Source organism: Aptenodytes forsteri, unplaced genomic scaffold, assembly GCF_000699145.1.
Source record: "Aptenodytes forsteri isolate BGI_AS27 unplaced genomic scaffold, ASM69914v1 Scaffold15, whole genome shotgun sequence".
Lineage (NCBI taxonomy): Eukaryota > Metazoa > Chordata > Aves > Sphenisciformes > Spheniscidae > Aptenodytes > Aptenodytes forsteri.
Window position 1 is genome coordinate 19654459 of NW_008795129.1, and position 25018 is coordinate 19679476.

At 42.3% G+C, this 25018-nt stretch overlaps 1 protein-coding gene across 1 annotated transcript in view; it reads left to right on the forward strand.

Moving 5' to 3' along the window:
* The first annotated feature begins 24507 nt into the window (after positions 1-24507).
* SLC18A2 (solute carrier family 18 member A2) overlaps positions 24508-25018 on the forward strand; it is a 30762-nt gene continuing 30251 nt past the window's right edge. Inside the window, exon 1 of the mRNA XM_009277907.2 lies at positions 24508-24535. Within this exon, the coding sequence (XP_009276182.2) occupies positions 24508-24535 (28 nt within the window). The remainder of the gene's footprint in view (positions 24536-25018) is intronic.

The window sequence follows — 25018 nt, forward strand, 5'->3', positions numbered from 1 at the left end:
GGGTAATCCAACAGAGCACAAATTTGACAAGCATGGAGCAAGTAAAACACTTTTCCCCTCTCCAGAGTGGGGAAAGAGAAATGTGATAAACTTGCAAAACTGCAAATCATCGAGCACATTTTATGAAACTGGACTAGAAGACATGTATGTAAGAGAAGTGCTTATATAGAAGTGTTTATGGTCATATTATTCTATAGTCAAGATTATGTGATTTATAGTAAGAGAATCTGTACTCATGAGTCCATGTGCACCGCTTGTTCACAGATGAGCATTGCCTTTGAACCAAGCTGGAACAGGTGCAGAAAAGAGATCAGTCAGGAGAGCAGCTACACTTGAATGCTTGTTATTAGGTGAGAAGAGACTGAGAGAGACTGATAGATCCTCAGGGGACAAGATATGTTTCAATTCAGAGCCTGCCTGGCTCGCTTTCTGATACATATGTCAAAATCGGGCAGGAATATGCTAAACTGGGAGAGACCTTCAAAGCAAGTCCCAGAGCCTTTTAAACCAAATTAGGCTCCTTACTACCTCCTACTTGTGCAAGGTAAAGAGAAGCCAAAATGCCAACAGAGGAGCAAAGCAGAGAAGCTGGTCACAGCATCCGTCTGTCTGGGTCCTGAGAGCCTGAGAGCACTAACAGACCATGATGTCCCTGCCCAGCCCCCCCAGGGCTCCCCCCACCCTGCCCAGGACCAGCCCAGGGCCATCAGTCCCTGCCCCAATGATGGCATAGGATGCCGGTCTCCAGCTCCCCACAGCCCTGCCCTGCCTGACCATGGACCCGGTGAGCTGGGCTGGCCCACAGGCTGACGTCCCAGCTTGGCCTCTAGTGCTCATGATCTCAGCAATTTCTGTATCTACATATTAAGCATAAGTAGAGTACTCTTGTAGAGTTTTGGTCACTACAATATTGGGGGTGTCTTCTAATTATTTATCAGCACACTGTCCTCATGGGTGCAGAAACTCCGGTCTCTGTTCCACGGAGAGGAAACAGAGGAGTGGAAAGATGAAATGATCTTGCTTAGGGTTTGAACCTAAATGTGGTGGGTGTTCATACAGGCTTTTTCATTGTGATGTCCTCCTTCTGAGAGGAGGAGCATACGTGTGTAAAAACCTCACATGAGTATCTGCTTCTGGAGCTGGCGTCTTTGATTACAGGAGGATGCTACCTGCCTTGCAGGTGAATTGCTTCCACGCTTTGCCACCACGCTCATCTTCATGTACTCTGTGACTCCCCCTGCTTCTGGACATGCAGAGTTTAACTGCTCTTCCCATGGCAATAAAAGCTGAGGTGTCATCATGTACTATTGATCTATCAAAACATTTTAGCAATGTCAGTTTCATTATTCTTTCAGCTGAGAGTTCGTTAGCGCGCATACAATCCATTGCCTTTGCTAGGCGTAGGGCAATCTTCAGAAGGACAGTCAAAACAAATAGGTTATGGCAACTAGTAAGTACTTAAATTCCTAGAAAGGCTTTCCAAGTCATTGTGCACTTATGCTCTGACATGACTCAAAGGCTGCTCTGAGTGAAAGACATCATTTACAAAGAATTTAGTCCAGGTGGCTTAGCAGGTCATGTGCTTACCTTGTAAAATAACTGGAGTCATAAATATTAATAAGTATCCTGAGTCCTTACCTAACAACACTGTGCTAGGAATGATTTTTCTGACTTCAGCTTTTCTTTTTGTCCTGGAGCCAGAAGCCTTTGGTGGAGGCAATCAGCTAGGTAGGGCAGGTAGGCTTTTTGGGGTACCAGGGACCCCGACACACTGACAGCATGCTTGTGTTTACTGGCAGCACTTCCAGTTTGATGGCTGGTTCTTTGAAACTCATCTACATGTGGTCATCATCAAGATGCAAATCTCAGCTATTACATCTGCCCCCCCCCCCTCAAAGTTTTACATTTCTAATTGTCCTGAGGAACATAAATTGTTTCCTAATGGGTGAAGCTCTACTTTCTATATATATGATACTGTCTTTGATGAATGAATCATTTGTATTTGAGGAAGTTTATAGGCGTCCATTAAATATAGCCTGGAACTTCCTGGATGCTTTATGTCCTCTGACATGATTCAGATGGATCTCCATGGTGAGAGGGTAAGGCGCTGCTTGCTTAGCTCAGGTAAACTCCCAAACTCGGAGTTACTGACATCAATTGCAAAACTCATTTTCTTCAAAGGAAAAACAAAGACCTTGAATGTGACCCTATCCCTGAATAATGCAGCTCCTGCCATTTTAGCTGTACTGCTAAAGTCCTGGGAGATGCCTTAGTGCATTTCAAAGATGATACCCTCATTCAAGCCAGGGGAAGTATTGACTCAGTATGGCCTGTGGAGTCAAGGCCTTTAATTGCCCTCTTCTCTGTAATTGTGTGTGCAGAAGATTCCTGGTGATTCCCAGCTGTAGGCACTCCCTGCATCTGCCTCAGTGTCCATTGCAACATTAATATTGGAAGTCATTCACTGGAAAATAATATGCAACAATAATACTCTATATTTCATACACAGTATAGAAGTAATGCTCTATATTTCACGAGTATATTTCTAAACCTCCCTCAAAGCTAAGCAGTTGTAATTACTTTAAGAAGTGGGGTGAGGAGTGAAGAGGCATGCCTGAGGTCACCCACTGGCAGGACTTCTGTAAGCTGCCAGCTCTGGGCTCCCAGTCACTGACCAGAGATACTTCATCTTATGAAATTTATGTTTTAGTCCCCCTTAGTGCTGGACTCAGGGGCTCTTAGTTAACATTTCTGCTCCCTACCCTAGGCAAGGTTGGAGGAAAGAAACAGGGGGAATGAGAGATCATCTCTCATTGAGTTGACTTAAGAGTAATCTGGAAACACACAGGATGCTGTGAATTAGGCTGCTCTCCTGAGATGGGGGCACTGCTCCAAGCCTTTGTCCCCGTCTTCAAAAGAGGGGAACCAAGCACACTCATGCCTGAGTCTGGGTGTCACAGAGCTGCCCACCATGAGCAGAATAGCTCTGCTTGAATGCAGGCAGCTTGCTCTCTGCCTTGTCTTTGTCTGGGCAACAGGTATGAATCCAAGGGAAGGTGAGAAGAGGAAACAGGGCAGAATTATCCATACTAAAATTTGCTCTTCCACTTTGGGTCAGAGACCAAATTGTCTCCTGCTGCCGAAGACTGATTTTAATATTTCGGCTTTGGCTATCTGCACCTCTCAGGGCTTGTGCCCCTATCAAATCTACAACTTCACTGCTTCTCTTTGGTAGCACCGGCATGAGCAAGGTGTGAAGCAAGCACTGACATCAGTAAATACAGAAATTTTCACACCGTGACAGCACATTTGGGATGGGCAAATGCCCCAGATTTGTGCTAGGTATTTGCTTTTTATGTGGTGTTACAAGGCAAGCTGTACTGACACAAGGTAGCACTGACTAATGTAACGCTCCCAGCAGCAGATTTTGAAGGAGCAGAGCTGGGAATTTCTAAAATGCCCTCAGTTCATGGGAAAGAGCTTAGCCAGCCAGAACATCTCTCCTAATGGTCAGATTTTCAGACAAATTCATGGTGGGGGTTAAACACCAAAGGGATGCATTGGGTGCTTCTTCCTACCACACAAAAACTCATCTCTTTGGCATAGGGCTGGTCCAGACTGCACCAGTGGTCCTACTGGTGCCAGGACCTGCTGAATATCGCTGTATTGCTATGCTTTGCCACATGCCTCTGCTAGGTCATACTCTCCCTATCTGAATACAGTTGAAGATTTAGACCTCAGCCTATGAAGCTTGCAGAAATAAGAGTGAAAGTCTCAGAGGTATTTGTTTCTGGGAATACTTAGGAAAAAACCTAAGTTATTCGATCCCAACACAAGCCATCCTGGTTTTGGATTATGTTTTTCAGTATTATGGTTGCCACTGAAAAAGAGTAGAAATGTAATTATGGAAAATGATCTTTTTCTTTCTTCCTAGAAATATCCCTTTCTTTCCATTCTTCACTCAGTAAGACTGATGGGATACTCTCTCTGTAGCATCCCTTTCGCAGCTCTACTTCTCTCTGGAGGAAAGTAAAGCTGTTCTTAAGCAACTGCAAAACAAAAGATGTGTGATAACGATTACGGCCTGACCTCCATAATCTCAGCTCTCAGAAGTGAGGTTGGACTGATGCCTTTTTTGGTATTATTGTGGGAGAACCTTCCTTCTCATTTTGTTTCTTATGGATTCTGCTTTTTGTGCTTTTAATGGTGATAATATGAAATAAAAATTGGGAAAAAAAAGAATTTATGATTTAAAAATTCTCATTATATTAGTGTAGGTCAGTTTGCTTTCTGTATTTCCTATGTTCACTTAGAGTTACCTGTAATTGCAAACGCCTTGTCTCTATTTTTATTATTCAGGCTTTTGGTCATTTGGGTTGCGAATAGAAAAATCCCTTCAGTTCCGTTACCTTAAGCCACTAGATGGTGCAACTAGACCTCGTTCCTTCGGGAGGCCAACTACCACCAGATGGCACAGCTGAGAGTTCAAGAGCTGCAGGGAGATGGCTCGAGTCAATCTTTCCGTTTAATCTAATACTGACAGCCATTTGACACGCCTCGGGATCTGGTCCTGCACTGCTAGTGATCATCTGCTTTGGTAACCAGAGAATGACTTAGAAAATTTTATGCAACGTTAGGAACAAGTTTCTTTGCGTAGGAACAGTGGCATTTGTAAGTGGGGACTTCAGAAGGAGAAGCAGATGAATAAAGTTTAGGAAGGAAAGAATAACAAAATACTTAAACTTTACATAGAAAAGTCCATCTGTTATTAGTATTAAAGCAAGAAGGGACCACAAAGATCATTTAGTGTGATGTAGGCATCACACTACATTTACCTACATAGAGAGAGCACAGATTTTAGGATGCTCCTCAATGAATTCTTATTTTAAACTTTCTTTTACACAAAAATACATAGGATGTATTGAAACATCTCAAATTTCTTAACCATGGCCATATGAATGGGTAAATTGAGGCACAGAAGTCTTAAAGCCACACAGCAGCTCAGGGCCAAAGCCAGAAACAGCAGCTGGGTCTGCTGACTCTGCAGTGGTGCTGTTCCCCCTGCCTCTCTCCAGTTCCTCTTCTGTTCCTCAGGAGGTGAAAAAGAGTTTCCTCCAGTGGAACCTGGAGATTACTGCCCAAAGCAGGGACAGATGCAGTGACGAAGTGCCAGTTCCTAAGCCAGACCCACCCAAACCCATATGGGAAGCAGCCAATGAAAACTGAGGTCTTTGCAACCCTTGTTCATGTACGAGGAAGGCCAAGAGGGGTACAACCACTGCCCACATAGCTGTGCGTGTCACTAGGGAGAACCACTGGCTGATGGCAAGAGAATATGATCTAGAACTGGGCACTTTCTGCTCTGTTTTTTATTTTGCATCACTTTGGCTGAATGACCTAAAGCAAATTACAACCTTCCTTGGCTTCATTTGCCCTCATCCATTGAAGTGTGGTAACAATACCTTTGAGGACTGTGGCAAAGCCTAATATGCTGTTTGTTCAGCATAGGATAAAAGATATAATTAATACCAGAGGAGGGATTAGATTCTAATTCTTTGTTCTCATAATTGATCTCTACAGGCCTTTCTGGCATTAAAAAATGAACATACAAAACATCTCAGACAGAAAGACTTATTTTGAAGTTTTTCTGTCTTAAAGTGCCAAAAATGACTGGATAAAAAAAAAAAAAGGGTATAAAAAAGGCAAGGACTGATAAAAAAAAAGGGTATAAAAAAGGCAAAACAAGCCACCACCCCACCAAAATTAAAATAATGGTCAAAGCAAACCCTAACACAGTCAGAACAAACAAGACCTCAGGGTATGTAAACAAGCCACCACCCATCACACCAAAATTAAAATAATGGTCAAAGCAAACCCTAACACAGTCAGAACAATGTTGACCTCAGGGTATGTTGGAAGACAGTGGAGCTCTTGGAAGTCATGTCACCAAGCATACCCCATGTACAACTGGTGGTGGAAGATGGGTAATCATTTTGGGAGTTCAATGGAAAGGTGTCTGTTATCATTTCAGGATTAGGAACAGAGCAAGAAAGAAGAAATAAACCCTTCGGTACTTGCTTTTCTTTGAGCAATATCTTTCTTAAAGAAAAGAAGCTGCAGGAGCTCACCCTTTCTGCTTTCTGGAAATAGTTGAGGAACAAAAGTAATGTGAGGTGGGTAGGAATATGGTTACTCCAGGAGTTTTGTTTGGCCAGGAGTGCACTTGGAACTGAATCTCTTGCTTGTCCCCACTTGCTGCACTTGGATTTGCACCCCAGAGTGGGCACGTGTATCCCTGGTAAACTGTAGGGTGCTCACCAGAAACGTGCCTGAAGCACTTCCATTGCTGATGGCTGCTGGATCGACAGGAGCAAACCAGACCTAATCCAAAGTAAAACCTCTGAAACACAGACACTGTGGACAGGAGTCCCCACTGCCAGCTGTGCCACCCTGCAGGCCTGCTCCTACTGCACTGCTTTACTTGCTAAGATAGACATGCAGTAACTGACGCTGGATCCTGTTGGAGGCCAGGTCCAGGAAACTGTCCTCTGAAGGTGATTACAAATGGTGATATTCATCCTACCTAACTGGAGTGACTGGAGAGAGACAAAGGCATGCAGTCTGAGCTGTGTCAAGACCTCCTCTGTGGTCAGAGGGGAGAAACAGGCATTTCCAACCCACCTCTCAGCACTGATGAGGGAGGGAGCCCAGACGTCTTTCCTCTTAATGGATTAAACCACACGAGACATTTCTGTGCACACATTCTAGCAACCAGTTATGCTAAGACCGTGATTTGATGTAAAGTGGTGAGCATTGGTACCATGGCACTTAAGGTCTTGCCCCACCTTGCCTTTTCCTCCCTTTCCCTTCCATCCCATGGCCCTTCCAGCCCATCTGTACCCAACGCTACCCAACACTGCTGGTCGCGGCACTTCTGCTTGTGCAGCCGAGCTGGGAGCCAGATTAGGGAACGGATCCAGTTGAACGATACCCCGAACGCACACATTTTCTTTTCAGGCAGATCAGTTCCCCCATCCGTTTCATACCATGCCCACAAAAACAGCTTGGGGGGAGGATGTTCTCACAATGACCCCTTAAGCTGGTGTCACCACTGAGCGCTTCTAAATGTCACATAACAGCCTGGGGGTGAAATCTATGTCTCCACTCCACTGAAATAGCATCCCTGAGATAGCCCCCTCAATGCACACAAGGCCTTTTTTCCGCTTTGGAGTCCTGGCCTTTGTTGGAAGCCTCCAAACATCATTTTTGCTTTACGGGTTCTCTCTGAAGCAAACTCAGCCATTTCCATCCCACTGCAGGCAGTGATTTTCCTATTCTGTAGCTGGTCAATATTTGAATTGGCAAGAAGGTGGGTGTTTCAAAGGACAGATAATCTTCTGTTTGTTCTTTTCCAACGTGGCTCATACTCGGCCCAGACTTCTGCTTAAATGTCGACAGTTTCTCTTATTATTACTATTTTTAGTGGAATTTAAGTTGCAATGGTAGAGGCCATGGGGCCTGAATCATTCTAGCTTATAGTCTTGATAGCATGGATGATTATAACTGCATGAGGCAGATCTGATGTAAATACATAAAATGTCAGCTCCTGCACCGCAGCCCCATCCCAGAGTAACACCGACCTTACCACCCCTTTAAATGCTGCTCCGGCTGCTGAACTTTCCCTGCCCTGAATGCAGGAGGAAATACAACGCATGGGGAAATATAATGGCTGCCAGCAATGGCAATAAATACATTGTGGATGAATCCGTTGAAATTGGGAAGGAAAAGGAGATGTTAACCAGCGGCGACGTGCTCCTAAGTGTCATTCCCTGGCCATGGAGTACAGTGTGCAACCTTGGGGTACCTTTCTGCGAGGAGGGGGGGAAACGGGCGCAGATCCCTGCTGACGGCCCCGTGCTGCCTCTTTCATCTTCCCTGCAGCCTGCCGGCACTGCACGTTTGCAGGGGTTTCTCTGTATTTGCTTTTGAAGCGGGGGACAGGGTAGGTGCTGAGCGTGCAGAGCAAACACAGCAGCCACCGTGCCCTCGCCCTGCGCCCGTCCTCCCCGCCTGCCTTCTCCCCTCTCCCCCCCTGCCTCCCCCCAAGCAAATCTCGCATTGGTTCAGACAGAAATCCGGGCAGAAATTAATGTTGCTTAGAGCAGCATGAACTTGCCAACGAAGGCTTCAGAGAGAGAAAGAGAGCAATGGAGACCAGGGCAGCGTGAGTGCTGTGCCAATTGTGCTGCTGTGTAGATCCAGGCCTGCACAGGGGTGCACGGAAGGGCAAAAACTGACCCAAATTCACCTCCCTGACAGATTTATCACTCTGGGCTTTGCCACCATTCTCATTTACGTTTGCACAAGCCATATCTGTGACTCCGTGACTTGGAGCTGCAACAGGCCATATTTTCCCAAGCGGTGGTTATTGTCAGATAAGAGTAAGAGAAAACAGAAGTGCAGTTCATACACAGAGGGAGATGGTGAGTGTACGTGTACAGAAAATAACTCCAAGTATTAATTTTTCTATCTGCCCAATGAATGTTGCTTCTTTTATTAGAAAGGAATGACTGGAAATCACTAACAAAATGCTCAAGAATTATACCAAGCAAGCAAATGATTTTGGAGAGTATTCATTAACATTTGTCAATTAATTTGTTTTGGACAAACACAAATTTTTAAAAGAGCAAGATCTGTTCCCTAAAGGTACCATTTGAACACCTGTCATCGAAGCATTGTGCTTTAAATAGTATCATATATCCATAGACAATTCCTGGCAAGGCTTACGTGACCCAGAAAGGAAATGTTTAACATTTAAAAGATGTCTTTGTTTCTGTTTATTGATCTATCATCTCCTCTATACACTTCAGAACCAGTTCCCTTTGTGGTTCTACAAGTTCTTTGTGGCTCTCTATACAGAACTGACAAATAGAAACAGAAGCATGTTATCTGTGTAATCAAATAGAACTAAATCACATAGAAAAGGGTTTCTAATATTATCAGCCATTTACACTGAATGACTTGTTGTCTCATAAAGAAATTCAAATTAATTACAATATTTGATAAATACCAAGAAGGTGTGCTCTGCTTGTGCAATATCCACAAGGAGAAGTTCCAACTACAGAATATTGCTTCTGCTTTTGTAAACATTTTAAACACAGCACTGCTAAATGGCTAATAGAAGTGCTGTTTGGACTTAGGTAGTCATGTTCAGTCTGCAATGGAGCAAATTGAGAAACAGAACATGTTATCTGTGTAATCAAATAGAACTAAATCACATAGAAAAGGGTTTCTAATATTATCAGCCATTTACACTGAATGACTTGTTGTCTCATAAAGAAATTCAAATTAATTACAATATTTGATAAATACCAAGAAGGTGTGCTCTGCTTGTGCAATATCCACAAGGAGAAGTTCCAACTACAGAATATTGCTTCTGCTTTTGTAAACATTTTAAACACAGCACTGCTAAATGGCTAATAGAAGTGCTGTTTGGACTTAGGTAGTCATGTTCAGTCTGCAATGGAGCAAATTGCTCAGCTTGGTGCTGTCTAATAGAGAAGTGTTGCTAATAGTAATGATAAATCCCTATTGATGTATTAGTATCTGTATGGAGGTGGCTTGCAGTTCCAGTCCAGGACTAGAAGCCCTTTATGCTATGCACTGCATAACTAAATAATGTAAAGGTAATGCCTGCCCCGAGTAGCATATAATCTACATCAAGCAGAAGAGAGGCAGAGAGAGCTGCATTAAGGTGCACAGGGGGAAAAATGGCATCGTCTAACAATCAAGCAGGCAGCAGTCTATCTACTTGCCAAGATTTTTGTACTCATCATGGGCTGAAGGAGGACAACACCATTTCTTTAATTCTTTGGAGAATGCCTTTGGCGTCAAGATCAACAGGAGAGAAAGCACAAGGTATTTCTTAAAAACATAACAAAGTCTGAGCATCAGCAGCAGAGTGGAAGCATCCTGGTAGCATAGAAGCGCCTAAGGACACACCTTCAGCCAGGCTCTATGTTTATTTGTAGCAGCGTGGTTTACTTTGGTATTCATGGACACGGCCACTGCACTTTCCAGCAGGTGCAGTAAATGCAGTTGGTTGTTATGAATATCGATCCTGCCTTTAGAGTCTAACTTTGAAGTTGCTTTGGGTTATCTGAAAAACAAAGATGTAGCATGATGCTTTGCCTTAACTATGATTGCAAATTATTTCTTTTATCTTTGATTTTTCCCTTTATTACTTTGCTTTCTCACTTTTATCTATTCTTGTGAAGAGAGAGTCTATGCAAATATTGTGATTTGAAAATATACGCGATGGAGGCAGCCTATTGAAAGCTCCTTTCATGTAGACGCAGGCTCTAGCAGAGCTAAATTAGAGGTCATTTTTTGCAAAAAGTGGAAGTTGGAGTACCTGATTATTTTTGACAAAGAGAAAGCACAGGGGAAGCAAAACATACAGTCTTTCACGATAGGCGAAACTAGAGAGATGTTCAAGCTACGTTTGGACTCAGAGTGAGGCTGGGAACAGTCTACAAGTCAGAAGATGTTCAGCTCGTAACATAAACAAGGGCTATTTACAAATACCTAGATGTGAGTTTTGAATTTTCAGAACTCCTGACGTTTACAGGAGCTCGATTCGCAGAACCTTGGCTTGGGTCTTCTTTCTCTGAAAGTACGTGGGGTCTGCTACAGTATACTTACATGACAATCTAAGAAGATACAGAAAGAAAATAAAGTTTCTAGAATAACAGAGGTGTACTTGTCAGGTTAATGGAAGAGAAGATGCAGTACTCCATGAGATAACTTTGCATCTGAAAACGGCATTGAACTACCAGGCCTGCATTTGAATGACTGCAATCCAAACAAAATATTATTTTTTTATCTGACAGTGTGTTGTTAAATATTAAACACAAAATATAGCAGAAGGATGTGAGGGCTTTTGCAGTTACAAAGAGGGAAGGAAATTTCAGTGTTCACCCCGGGCCTGATCTATGGTCCTCTAGAAAAAGAGGAAAGCCTCTTCAGAGATGATGCTACTTCAGGTTTTGTCTGCTGTAGATCTGTAGTAGATGATCAGTGGTGTCCAGTAGATAGAAAAGTGGATAGGGGAAGTTTGGAGATCTAAACAAAGATGTGGGCAAAATGTAGGCTACAGCTTAAAAATCAGTATTTAATGTTGGAAATTTATCAGTTACAGATATGCAATGTTGAAAAACTATGTTCTGTTAATATTTTGGTGCTTCATATTTTTTATCAGAAGCTTTTTCTTATGGTGATTGTTCACAATGTACGATTTCAAACATCCTTCATTTCCCAAAAAAGGATTTTTAATGAGACTACCAGGAAAAGTTATTGCAAAAAACATTACTACACAGAAGCCAATTAGCACCTTCATCAGTTCTTCACCTTCCTTACCGTAGGCGATCTAGATAGTTAATTATAATTATAATTACATTTACAGATGTAATTTGCAGCTTTCAGTGGATATATCTAACCTGGATTCCTCAGATTGAAAAAGGTACAGAAAGAGAAGGAAAAAATGAACGAAGATATGCACTGCTGCTAAAATCCAGAACCTTTTTTCCCCATGTCAGGGACTTAAATAATGAATTAGACCAGACTGACAGAAAAGATACTCATCTTTAGTACAAGTCAGTGTGCTGTTCTGTCCATTTCCATTTAAATCCAGAGTATGCCCTCAAAATGGACAAAATGGGATTTATGTTTTAAATCTGTGTATAAATCTTGTGTGAAGCACCTGTAGTGCCTGGATTTCATCCCACTAACTGTAGCCATTTCTGAAAATGCAAAGCCTGCTTTCTTTATGTAACAATTTCTTTTGATAAAAAACAAACAAATGTAGCCTGTAAACCTGCAAGTGCTTATCCATAAAGCTATTCTTGTCCATAACTTCACATATATGATGGGACCCCCTAGAAGCTAAAAATCAAGCAAGTGTGTGCAAATATTTGCTGGTGTAGTCATAAAGCTCAGTAAAGGACCTGAAAGCTGAAGGGAAGGGGTTATGAAAATGGCTCTCCCTTAATTTAGCTGAATGAAGCAAACAAAAGTTTGCAAAATGAAAATGAGGAAATCAGATAATGAATAACTATAAAGGCTCATTAGAACTTAGACGTGCTCCCCTCAAATGTAATTATGCTTAATATGATTTCATCAAATGTCACTGAAGAGCTGGAAACTCATAATGATGAGAGACTTTTCGCTCCTTCTGCCCTTCAGTGAGAAGGTCTCATCAGGCTTTATAAATATTGACAATGACTGACTCTTCCTGCAGGGAAAATCTGGTGACTGGAAAATGTGGATGCTTAATCTAATACACAGCCCGGCCAGCGTCACACGCCGGGTGTGAGATCGAGCCTCTTGGCCCCACGCCACACCGCTCAGCCGTGGTGCCTGCGTCCCATGCATCTGCAGTAAGCTGCTGCCGCCTGGCTCGTGCTCCAGCACCCTTATGTCAGCCATAGATGGTTTGCAGGTTGACCTGCCATACCTGGCACATGAGATCCTGGAGCAGAAGAGGGACAGCGATGCTGCCCTGTGCCTCTAGTAATGTGCTGCTGGCAGGCACTTAAGCAGGTGGGACCCCCGATGGTGCTCAGAGGCGGGAAGGTATGTCATCTGCACTCACATCTCATGTATCACGATGCTAAACATTTGTCAGATCTGAATATCTAACTGTGGAACTACCCTCCCCTAAAGCATTTTAACGTTTCAGTGATTAACTAACCTGCATTGGATCAAAACTTCAATTGTGGTGAGCTGCCATGGAAAGCAGAGGAAATAGAGTGATTTATGACCCTGGAAGAGCTGGCCCCAAATATTTCATATGTGATTGGCTTTGTTCACACAGAAAAACTGAAGGGCACATTATATAAAGTTATATAAAGCCAGGATTGTATGACAAAGATATTCCATGTCACAGAATCCTGATTTCACATAACTTCTCTCTTCCCTTTTCAGAAAGGTAGAAATGCTATATAGTAAAAGTTTAATACCCTTGATGTCATGCACAGAGGAATCCCTTCCCTCCCTTTGTAGAAACTCTCTCCTACTCACAGGCTCGTCCCTGGATAAAGATGGATGTACTGCAGGTTTTTAAATGCAGCGTTCAGCAAATCACATTTTTCCATTTCATGGCTTCTATGGTCTTATCCATCATGTTGCATTCTGCTATATTAAAGAAAAAAACCTCCGGTTGCCAAACTAAGCCTTTTTAAGGCTTTCAGGGAAAGCTCTGGGCTCAGCTCAGTTTTTACAGTTCATGGCTTCTCAGCTCGAACAAATGCATCTTTTGACTCAGCAGTAGCTTCATTATTTATAGTTAAATTTTCAACATAAAAGGGCTGAATTGCTCCCTTCCCTGACTCTGTGAAGAAGCTTGGTACCGCTCGTTGGCTCCCAATGACCGAGTGGAGTCTCATCTGAGAGACGCTGCAAACTCCCTTCTCCACGAGGGCCCTTGCTCAACTCTTTTCCCACCTGCATTAAGGCTGATAGCGTTTTGCTCGCTGATACCCCCTGCTTCGCACCTATGCACCCCCCTTTCCTACATGCCAGACACAACTAGTCAAGATTTCTTGCCATTATATCCATTAATTACTGGTTTGTTAACCATCTGACACCATGCCAACTTCACTCCTCTGTTACGTTAGTATCAGTATTTGAATACAATGGCAAAAAGAAAGGCAGATAAGAAAGTACAAGTGTAAGAAAGCATTTGAATCAACTGCTTTCCCCTGGAAGATCCATGGAAATCCTTTAGCCCATGTACCATTGAGAGCTCATCTTAGGGCTCCTGTGGCCCTGAGAAGCTATCACTGACAGCAGATCTAACACCCTGGGAAATATTTGGTCCTTAAATGAGGAATCTCACATGAAAATGTGCAGCAAGCTTTCCAACGGCCAGAACTTTCTTCGCTGCTTGGAGCCTTCTGGCTCATATTTGCTTCCTCTTTCACTGAATGCATTTAACATAGCTTCTGCTCAGTCAGTATCAGAGTTCATTAATACTTTTGCTCTTTGTGTCCCCATGGAGAATATCAATAAAGACATCAGGGAAAGCTCGGTCAAATATGCCGCAAAATAAATGTGCAGTTGCAATGCATAAATTATACGAGGTTTCACATCTCTTTGTTAAGTAGGGTTGAAAATAATACTACAGAGCACACTTTGTATGTATAATGTATCCACACATACATATACATATGTTTATATATAAATGTGACATTATATGTCCATGCTCATGGACCCCTGCACGTACTATGCAAAATTACCTATCACATTAAGACTGCACAAGGCTTACAAAAGCTCCAAACTCCGACAGAAAACAGGAAGTAGCACAGCCAATTTTGATGGCTTCCAACATGAAATGGTAACCTTTGTTTTTCAGTTATGTCAGCACAGGCCAGGCATCATGCGTATGGGCAAACCCTGCTATAGCTCATGGAAATATATCCCTTAGCAGCACCAATTTATTCCCTCTTCATTTTTCAGTTCTATAAAGCAAAATAAAATAAGAAGCAAAGCAGGCTTTATGCTAAGGGAAATGCAATTCTGAATTTGAATGCATGGAATCAGTTTTGGGCACTGATCAGGAAAGAATCATTTGCTCAGTGTTTTGGGGGTCATTAGTCTGTAAGATAGCGCAGTGCAATCCAGCACAGTCTAAGTTTGACAGTGATGGTTCTCATAGAGCATGGAGCTAATTAGCCCCTCTGAAATTCCTGCTCGATTCCCTGTGGATTTCTTTCCGAAAAACCTCAGAAAGTCAATATAAAAATTCCTTTTAATGCTTTACGTCTCCAGTTCACTCTCTATTTTTCAGTGTAGGACCCAGAAGAGTATCACAGTCTTGAAGATTATTCACAGCTCGTTACACTTGTAAACACGCACGCTATTCTGATCTTCCATATTGCTGCCATTAATAAGAAAAAAAGTAAAGGATTTGTCCTGCTTTGATTTCCTATTGCTAAAGTCAATGCTGAAGAAAAGAGGATGTGTAAGAACTCCAGCATTTGTACCTTCAGGTCCAGGCTGTAAACACTACCAAGCACATGAACATTAGCGATGAAAACACCGTGGATTTCAGTGGATCTTCAGGGAAACCAACAGCTCTACTTACAAAACAGCTAATGGTTGTACACCAGAGTCCTATTTTCTGCTGTTTCCTTTACTTATCGCTTCTTCCTTTCCCCCGTTCACCTCCTATCCGCCCTGCTTGCAATGTCCATTGTTTACTTCTGCTACCTCAGAAGCTTTCTGTGAACAACCATTATGAAGATACCCTCTGCCAACTGCAGCCCAAACGCGCTGTCTCAGGATTAAGTCTTACACCTATGTTACAAACTCAGACTCTCACAATTATTTTCTTAGCAGACTGACAACATGTTTTCTCTTCAGCTGAGCAGTACCATCAAGCAGCTGCAAAAAATTACAGGCTGTGAAATCTCTCTGTATTGTTCCCTCTGCTAGTGGTAAGGATCTGCTGGAGTTGAGCTCCCTTCCAAATGTGTAAACTGTGCTCCCCAGGAATACTCTAGCTAACCCTGCTCTAACCAGCCACTGTTGGATTATTTCTAGGCATTAAAAAGATTTTCTTCAAACAAACACATTTAGGATTTTCTAATAGCAATTTAAACCTAATCTGAGAATGTCTGGAAGTGGAAAATGACTTCTACATGCTGAGGATAGTGTTCCATTACCAGTAATTTATTGTCTTTAAGAGCATCACTGGAACATTTATTGACACAACAAAACACAGACATTTCTGGTTTATTGTAAAATCTCATTGCGCTCAGCCATTTGTGACTAAGCACAGCAGTGCAATTTATATTCCTAGGCAGGCTTCCTATTTTTCCAAGTGTGTTTAGACTCCTATGAAGATTGTATAATCCAAGGGACAAAAAAAATCTCCTGTTGAAAATAAATGCAAAAACACAAGCACTCTTGGTGGAAGAAAATCGAACAAGATTTTTAGAAAGGAATTTGGCTGAAGAAATTTACCACAGCATTTCCAGTAGTGTATGCAGGCATCTAAGAGATTATGACAGATTTGATGAAGCAAAGGATTTCAGTCATTCTAGATCACAAATCATGTTTCTCTGTGCTAAGAATTATAATTCAACAAGCTTATGTAAGATATAAACTTAGTTTGTGTCTATTTACTTGACTCCAGAACAACTATTCCAGAGAAATATAATTTCTATTAAAAGGTTACACAAAAGAGCACTGTTTAGAGGGCATTTTTTTTTAATACTTATTATTATTGCTAGCACATTTTAGGATCCAGTCCTGCAAAGTCATATCTTGAAGTCAGGAATTATATGTGTGAGTAACTGTTAGGGCTGTTGAAGTATTAGAGTAGAAATCTTCCTTGAATTTCATCCATTAGCAATGGGTGAGGGAATAAGTCCATGGATGGTTTTAAGCTACTTTAGACGCCCTACAACAGCCAAGTTTTTGTTCCAGGTGTCTAAGGAGATCCTGAGTGAGTCATACATGTAGCTGAGATGTAGAGCTTATGCACCCCACATTTCACTGGTATCTTACTGCAATATTCAGAACAAACTCAGAACCAAATTTTGCAAGAATTCAGAGCTGTCCAATGTCAATTTTTAACCTTCAGATCTTTCAGAGACAGTCGTGTGTATTTACTTTGAATGTATTTATTTCTTGGTACCTTTGACCAATCTATCCTTCAACCTGACCTCTATCACCTTTCAAAAGGGAAACCCATTGACTTCGTACGTTTGTCTGGGAGAGCCACATTGCTCCTACTTGCAGAGTTGCACCTCCCTTGTTTTTTTCTGATGTTCATTAGAAAACTTTTGTTGTGTTTGTGGCCAGATAGTTTTAAGTAAAAGAAAGCAAGCTGGTTATTCGATGACATCCTTCATGGAAGACTTTCAAACATAACTTACATACGTTAACTAAAAAGGCTGTGTGAGGCTACTGCAGACTAGGTAAAGAGCGTTACACACATTAAACTGAGGCAGCAAGTGATTATGTTGTGGTTTTGTGACTTGTCACAAGTCATATGGGTTAGCATAGAGAGAGGCAGATGCAGCGGGCAGTTCAGACTGCAGCAAGGTCAGCCGCCCTCTGAAAGTGCCCGTCGCCCTTCCCTGAGCTCTCAGGGAGCCCAGAAGGGAAAGGGGTAGGTGGCACAAACCTCTCCTTTTCTTCTGCCATCTCACCTTTCTCATATAACCAGGATACTTTATTTAAGGCCTTGTCCTTCTGCAAAACTATAGCGATTCCCTCCAGACCAGGCAGTTAACATTTTTCACTGACTGCATTTGTATATAACGTATTATATACAGGTCTGAAGAGATTTTATTTATGCCAGCAATATAAATAAGGCCACACAAAAGCTTTTCATCTCCCACCTAATCTAGTATCTTTGTTCCTGCATTACGGTTGTTTTCTCACAAGCTCTGAATGTTTCTTTGTGCTCTTATCCCGTAATTATTTCATTAGGATCCATAAGGCTGTTGCATCAGCACAGCACATTCAGCCCAGGTGTTGCTAAAATTATAATCTATGGGAAGCAATCACAGTATTCAGCAGCCTGCAGGTCACGTCTGCTCTGTGTGATTGGCTTGTTTTTCATTACGAATTTTCCACAGGGTTTAATCCAGGATAATATATTTAGATGTAGGTCTGGCAGGCATTTCAAGGATTTTAGAGTGGATTCACTTTCCACAATGGATGGGATTTGCTCTTAAACGTTAATGAATTAGGCCAACTTTTTGGAGCCACTTCCACTAATGATGATTGTGTATTTGGGGGATTCTACTATAATACCATAATTCTTAAACATCACAGACGAAACATTGTTTTATTTTATTGACACTCAACTCATCCTTTTGAAAGACAAAGTTACAGCTTGGTTTAACCTTTTTACACAAGCAGAAGCCAGCTGCGCTAAAACTGTGTTAAAGAACAAGGAATGACTCCACAAGAAGTCCCAGGCATCCCACCGCTCGGTGTGGCAGCCCTGCCGTCACAGCCCTTGTGATGTGGTGTGCCATCAGGTGCCAACAACACCCACCCACCATACGGGAACTGGACGTCCCTTTACAACGGTCCACGAATATGGTTGAGCCAGCCAGCAGGTCCTGAAGCAGTTCATCTTGGTCACGCTGGAGGATTTTGCAGTGAACAGTCTGTCAGGGAAAAAGCAAGTATGAAAATCCCAGACAGGAGAACCCCAACAACCACCTGGCCAAGAGTTTTACTAAGCCAGGACCCCTGGTATGGCTTTCAGGGTCTTGCAACACATTGTGCTTTATCATGACGGCCCAGCGACTGAACTGAAATGCAACCAGGAGGTAGAAGTGCTTCTTCATATGTTTTACCCATCTTTCTCTGTTTGTTTGCACATCTTTCTTTGTGCTAAATGAAGGTGTACAGATCTATGGGAGGTATGGAGCCATCTCTTCGCTCCTGGCAGTTTCAAAGGTATGCGGAAAGAGGAGAGCCTGCCCTGGCCGTCAGCTATTTCCTCCTATTGGAGGCAAACATTTCACATAACCCCCTTCACTAACTTTTGAGTTATGTCTTGAATGTATAGAGATACGTGGGTTGAGTTCAAGCAGGATATTGCCCATAACTGATTCAAGACCTGGCAAAAGTATTTCCCTGCCCAGCAGTCCTGCTTTATAAGTTTCCACCTTTGTAGTTCCGCTTCGTGAACTTTTTTGGCTTCGCGACTGTCTCTGTCTCTGAGTATTTCCTTTCTTCTACCAACACCACAACTGATGGTGAATGCATGTTGTACTTCCAACTTGCCTTACCTCACTTTTGGGATCTCTTTTGCTCAAGAGACCCCTGCATTCAGGCACTCAGCCTTGGCCAGTTCTGCAAAAATTATCGGTGCTAATGCAGGCAATGTGTTATATGCCAGCAGAAAGAAGAGGCTGAATCCACTTTCTGATGTAGAGCCGTGCCGTGGCAAAGGGTTTACCATGTGCATGAAAGCTGGCTAATCTTTTAACCAGTCGACAAATGTTAAAGGTGAACAACTACTTAAACCAAATTGACCTTAAAGCTTCCTGTACACTCTGAGTTACTGCACAGGCTGATGCTTGGGCTAAAAAAGCAGGAAGGTATTTGTCTCTGAAGCGCAGCCACTGTAGGAAAAGCTATTGCTTCCTTCCCCCACAACTGCTCACCCTCTGCTTTGCCTTCAGACTTCCCGGGGCGTGTGACTTGTGCACCATTACCTGAGTAATTGATGCACAGTGGCATCTTACACGCACACACAGATATAAGCAGGCACACACACACATGCAACCTTTTATGTGCATATGTCTGTGTGTGTATAAATACAAACACGAACTACATTCTTATTACTAACCATATTTCTTAATATATGGAGTTCACAGTTTATGCCTGGAGGGGACCGTGTTTTCTTGTAAAGCCACCTAAAAGGCACCAGTTTCAAAAGACATGTAAGTGGTCAATATAAACACAATTTATATGCAATGACTGAATTCCTCTAAGCTCCAGGGATAGGAAAGATTTTTGGTCAGATGCCTTTTAGTTTCAGACAGCTTTCTGAAGAAAATAATTAGGTTTGTAAAACTGAGGCCAGCATGTCTTCCCATTGATCATGGAGCTAACAGTGGGTTGCCCTCAGGGTTGTGTTCACTGCAAACAGAATACCAGCTTGGAGAGAACAGATGAAACAAGGTGTCATTTAGCCTAGTTATTTTCCAGCTTTTAATGTGCTTGGCAGACCCCCTTTTCTTGTTAGAGCGATGAAACGTGTCAGAGCTAGACCTCACCATCACTAACCTGTGGTCAGTAATACCAGCGTGGTTAGACAAAGCCTGCCATGGAAAACACTAAAAATAGCTTCCCTGGCCATCATGGCTCTCCAGACAGGTCCCAGGAAGAGTCACATTAAATCCTCAGCATCATGCGGCTCTTCCTAATGTTCAGTCTCAGGAAGGAAAAATATTCTGCGTGCAAAAAGCCAGCAGAGAAACGATGATGTTCTGGGGTGAGGGACTGAAGGGGACTGCCCTTCCCTCCTCTCGTGTCGCAGACAGGCAATAGTAACATAGCACTGGGAGACAGGAGGAGAAATCAGGGCCAGTGCTGATATTTGACCCCTCCTTCATCAGTTTTGGATTTCTTTAGGTTAAATTTTCAAGCAAGTCTAAAAGGCGAGGATATACACCTGAGGCATACCAGGAAACCATTGCACTGATCAAGCATTACTGGCGTTTATTCTGCCATTACTTTAGCTACTGTACCCATATGTAGCTAAATATTTTCCCATATATAGCTAAATTCTGTTTTCATGCTGTAATGTGCTAGCTTAAGTATTACAGGCTATGTGTTTTCTTCAGGGGTTTAGATAGGGAGCAGGGTAAGTGGTGATTTTCTACTCAACCACTTCCCCAACTCCAGAATAGCTGAATGTTTTTTCTACTGTGAATAGCAAAATAGTTTAAAAAGTGAATTTTAGAGGAGGGATGTTGTGCTGTAGAATAAAATTTCCTAGTTCTGAAACACTGAAAATTTCAAATCCTCATTGAAACTCTTACAATACTGTTTCCCAACTGTATCAGCTTTTGTTCGTTTGTTTGTTTTTTCAGTGTGAATGGTATGGAGAAAACCTGAAGGGACTGCACCTCAGACTGCTGCTGCTACTTTGGGTCAAGACTATGTGTGAACAATTTTTTAGAAAAAGTGCCCTAACTTGAAAAACTTTACTTTTTAGCAGGTTAAATTATTTACTGCATAGAGATAGCCTATGCCATTATCTATTGTGGTCCAGGGTTTTCTCCATAACACATCTATAAGTCTCCTGACGTCTATCATTTCCTATGAACATCACAACAAAGCATCACCTATTTATCTTCATCTCTCCTCCTACTCCTCTTCCACTACAGCCTTCCTACATCTCTAAAAAACGTCGGCACCTCCTGCCACAGTTTCTTGGTGCATGGGGAAATGGCTGCCCTATGTTCCTACATTAAAGTTAGGATTGTTGCTTCTGTGCAAAGGGGAACAAGTGGTGTTTTACTTCTTTTTAGCAGAGACACAGTAGTATCTCTTCTTCCCTCGCACACCCTTTCTCCACCCTGAGACTTTCCGCAGAGACACAGTAGTATCTCTTCTTCCCCCGCACACCCTTTCTCCACCCTGAGACTTTCTAGCTTTAAAGATGAACCCCTCATAGTCTCAGACCTGGTTATCACACACACAGTTGTTCAACTAAATAAATGTTTGGCATTATAGATACCCTCTTAAAAGCAAAATTTCTGCTTTTTTTCTCTCTCCTCTGAACATTACATGCCACAGTGAACAATCATATATATAAATATACACATTCACACATACACTTACTGTAGGCTATATGGCAGAAGATTAAAATACAATGCATATCCTCAATGCCTGGGGAAGAGGAGATGCATTATTCAGTGGAACTAACTACCACACAGTCATTAGTAGCATGACTGTCGGGCACAAAGAAAAAAGTCTTGAAAGAGCTACAAAGGTTGAAAAAGCTGACTAAGTATATTACTTGTTATTAGTAAAACATAAGCTGCCAGGTATGTCTTCCAACTTAAACTGTAAGAATTATTTATAGCAGAATTTTTCCCCAGTAGCAATAACTGCAAATGATTAATTCATACAGAAAGCTAAGTTAATTATGAATTATTGCAAATTAAACTCCAAGCACTAAAAATAAATGTAAATCTTAAAAAGAGACAGCTTTAAAAAGGATTACTTTTCCCAAAGAAGCCAGAAAGGTAGTGCATTTCTCAGCCTGGATGGTGAGAACCAGAAGTGTTTTTTTCTAAATTTCAGCGTTTAAGGAACCTGTAGGCAAACCAGCAAAATGTCACTTCTCCCCAGTGCTTGTAACGACACCATGCTGCTTCCCATGACAGCATCCAGGACATCTTGCCACAGAGGAATTTTCAGCTGCAGTCAGAATTTTGACTGCTAATAAGTACTGTTCTCCAACATCGTTTCCAGTCTGGTGATCATTTGCAGTATCATTGCCTGTGTGTTTATGGCTATTTTATTTGTCTGCATAGCTCACTTGGCTATGCAGTCTCTACGGTACCACAGAGGTGATTCAGGAGAGGCTACCATTCAGTCTGCCAAAGCCTGAGAGTCAGATACCACATTAAAACATTTTTTTTCATCACCAGCTTTGTGATGCTCTGTGCCTTTAGCCTATGCCCTAATGGCTTAGGGGTGTTTCGCTCAGAGGGAAGTATTGGTAAGTCCTCAAAATTTTGATTCCTAAATAAATATATCCTTTTGGAACTAATTTCAGAGTTTATAACTATTTCTTATTAAAAATTAATAAAGTGATAATATTATTAAATCTGGGTATAATAAGCACGTGTATACTTTAGAGGATGGTTAAAGCAAATAAAAGGTAGAGACTTAACAAAAGAGGTGGAGCTGACCAGCATTTTTCAAAGCATGAAATTTTGCTCAACTGTTCTGTTGAAAGCTCAGATAACAACTGGAAAAAATCCCACTGCTTTTCTTCCCTCCTTTTTGACCAATCTTAATTAACAATTATATAATAGTAAAAAGTTCAATAGGAAAACCAAATCGTCAACAGCTTCCCAAAAGTAATTGCTGATTTGGCTGTGGTCCTATTCCTTTTTTGCTTGTTCTTCAGTAGACACAAAGATCACTGATTAAAGATAAATAAATATAATGAAGGAATCAATATTTGCCTGAATACAGTTTACACCTGCAGAGCAGCAAACCTAGCAGGTTCCTGACCTGCTCACTTCCTAGAGGTAACCACAATTTCATCGGCTAGATTAGTAAAGCAATAGTATCCGTGCACGAGTAGGCATCTTTACATGCAAATAAATTTATTCAAACGCTCTCATGCTTATCCATGCTAATAGTGCAGGCATGATTTAGCATATATATTTTAGCATTATTTGTCAAACAATCAATTGGCTGAAGACAAGAGAAACTAGGACAGTAGAAAAGAGGATTGATGTAAAGTCCAGCAAAGTGGCCAGATGCTGTCAGTGTGAGCGTCAGCACTGCAGTGAGAGACGGATGAAGAGGAGAAATATTCTAGAAGAAAGGGCTGGGAGGGGAGGCAGGGGGAAGGGGAGGTCCACCTTGCCACGTAGATGATACAGAGAGAGAAGCAAGTTGCTTCTACAATCATGTGCCTCATCAGAAATGGCTGGAAAAGCATCTTATTTCTCTCCACATCTGCTTTCTGACAGGTGACAGAAACAGCAGCACTGCTGCCAGTTAACTCTCCTGTGAACTGCTGGGAATACAAAATACCCGAACCCATGTTTTCCTGGTAGAATATTGCTATTGACATTGCACTGACATGTGTCCCATATTAATGCTTTTTCTGCTGCTAACCAGAGCCGGTGTTCCCCTTCTCCTACTGCACTCCACACAAGTTCTCAACTAAACGATGTCATTTGCTGTCCAAGTGCCTTCAGGATCTGACACTTGGAAGATGAAACATTTCTCCCCAGTCCAGTCCAGTAGATCATACTTTTCTATTTCCTCTGAGTACAGAAGCAGAAGCTCTGTTTTGGAAATTCAGCTTCAAACATGAATGTGCCCAACTCCTGAAGTTGCTGGTTAAAGAAGTTTGGAAAAGACAAACCATTTATAAGCCATCATTCAAGAATCAATAGTGTATTAATAGCCTTGGGTGATTATTTGTCATGTACCGCATAATAGGTCCCATACAAAAATAATACATGGTGGACATGTCAAATAAAATCAAAGCTACCTGCATGCAAACAAGAGAGAGATGTGCTATCAGCATATCCTCTCCCACTTTTCATTATTTTTAGAAAAATCTGTGTATAGCCAATAACTTACTGTACTGAAAATTTACTCCCATTCCCAAGGCCTGTTAAACTTCATCCAGAGATGGATTAGGACCTAAGAGAGCAATTCAGACCATAAATATTTATCTTCTACTGTTACTCACATTGGCAAAATTCCACAGTGTAAATGTCTTTTGTTATTCCTGAAACTGGGTGTTTACAGCCTGAAATGACTGCTGCCACAGGAGCACCAGCATAAGCTTGAGCACTGCTTCCTAAGAAACCTGCATTAGTAATGAAATCGCATCGCATCGAAAATGGACACCACTAAACTGGTTAACACACACAGCAGGCAATGTAGTTAAAGAAATAAACGATTTGCATAGTGATGATGTCATCAGCTTCAGTCTGACGTTTGGTTCTGGGGCCACTGAACTCATTAAGAGACTTCCTTCACATTCAGTGGGCTTTACCAAAAGCGAAGCTCAGTGAAGACGGCGAAGCAAAGAACAGTTCACAAAGTTCGGTACTGGGTGACCAAAAGAAAGCAGTGTATTATGTGATATGAAAGACAGTGTTTTTAAAAAATGCAAATCTTTGTTAAAACGTGTTTCATGATCAGTTCAACGCAGTTAATCTCTTTTCTAACATAGACGGAGAAGAAAAGAAATTCATAATGTTGACGGCCAAATGCCACCGGCTGGGTACAACACTTGGAATTCTGTGCAGAGCAGACAAGAAAAATGAGCAATTTAAATGCCAGCTGGTGCAAATTCCTAATTTTAGGACAAGAATCAATCAGTGGCGCTATTTCGACTTGGCTCGCCAACAGGGCACACTGCTCGCGCGTTTAAGCGTATGAGCGGTGACTTTTTTCCCCTCTGTATCAGTTTCGACACATCTTAGTGGGCGCCCAGAGGTCTTGGCGTGGCCCAGAGCCGCAGGCAGGCAGCTCTACCCGCAGCCCGGCACGCTGTCGCTGCGTGCCCCGCAGCATCGCCGCCCGGCGAGGGGAGAGGAGGGGAGTCCCCCCCTGCGCCGCTTCCAGCGCTCTCTGCGCTCACACGGGGACCAGCGGTGCCGCCTCCTCCTCCTCCTCCCCCTCCTCCTCCTCCCCGTTATGTGCTTGTCTACTGCCTCCGCCACCTCCTCCTCTTTGTCCCCCGCATCCAAATAGTCATGCTGTT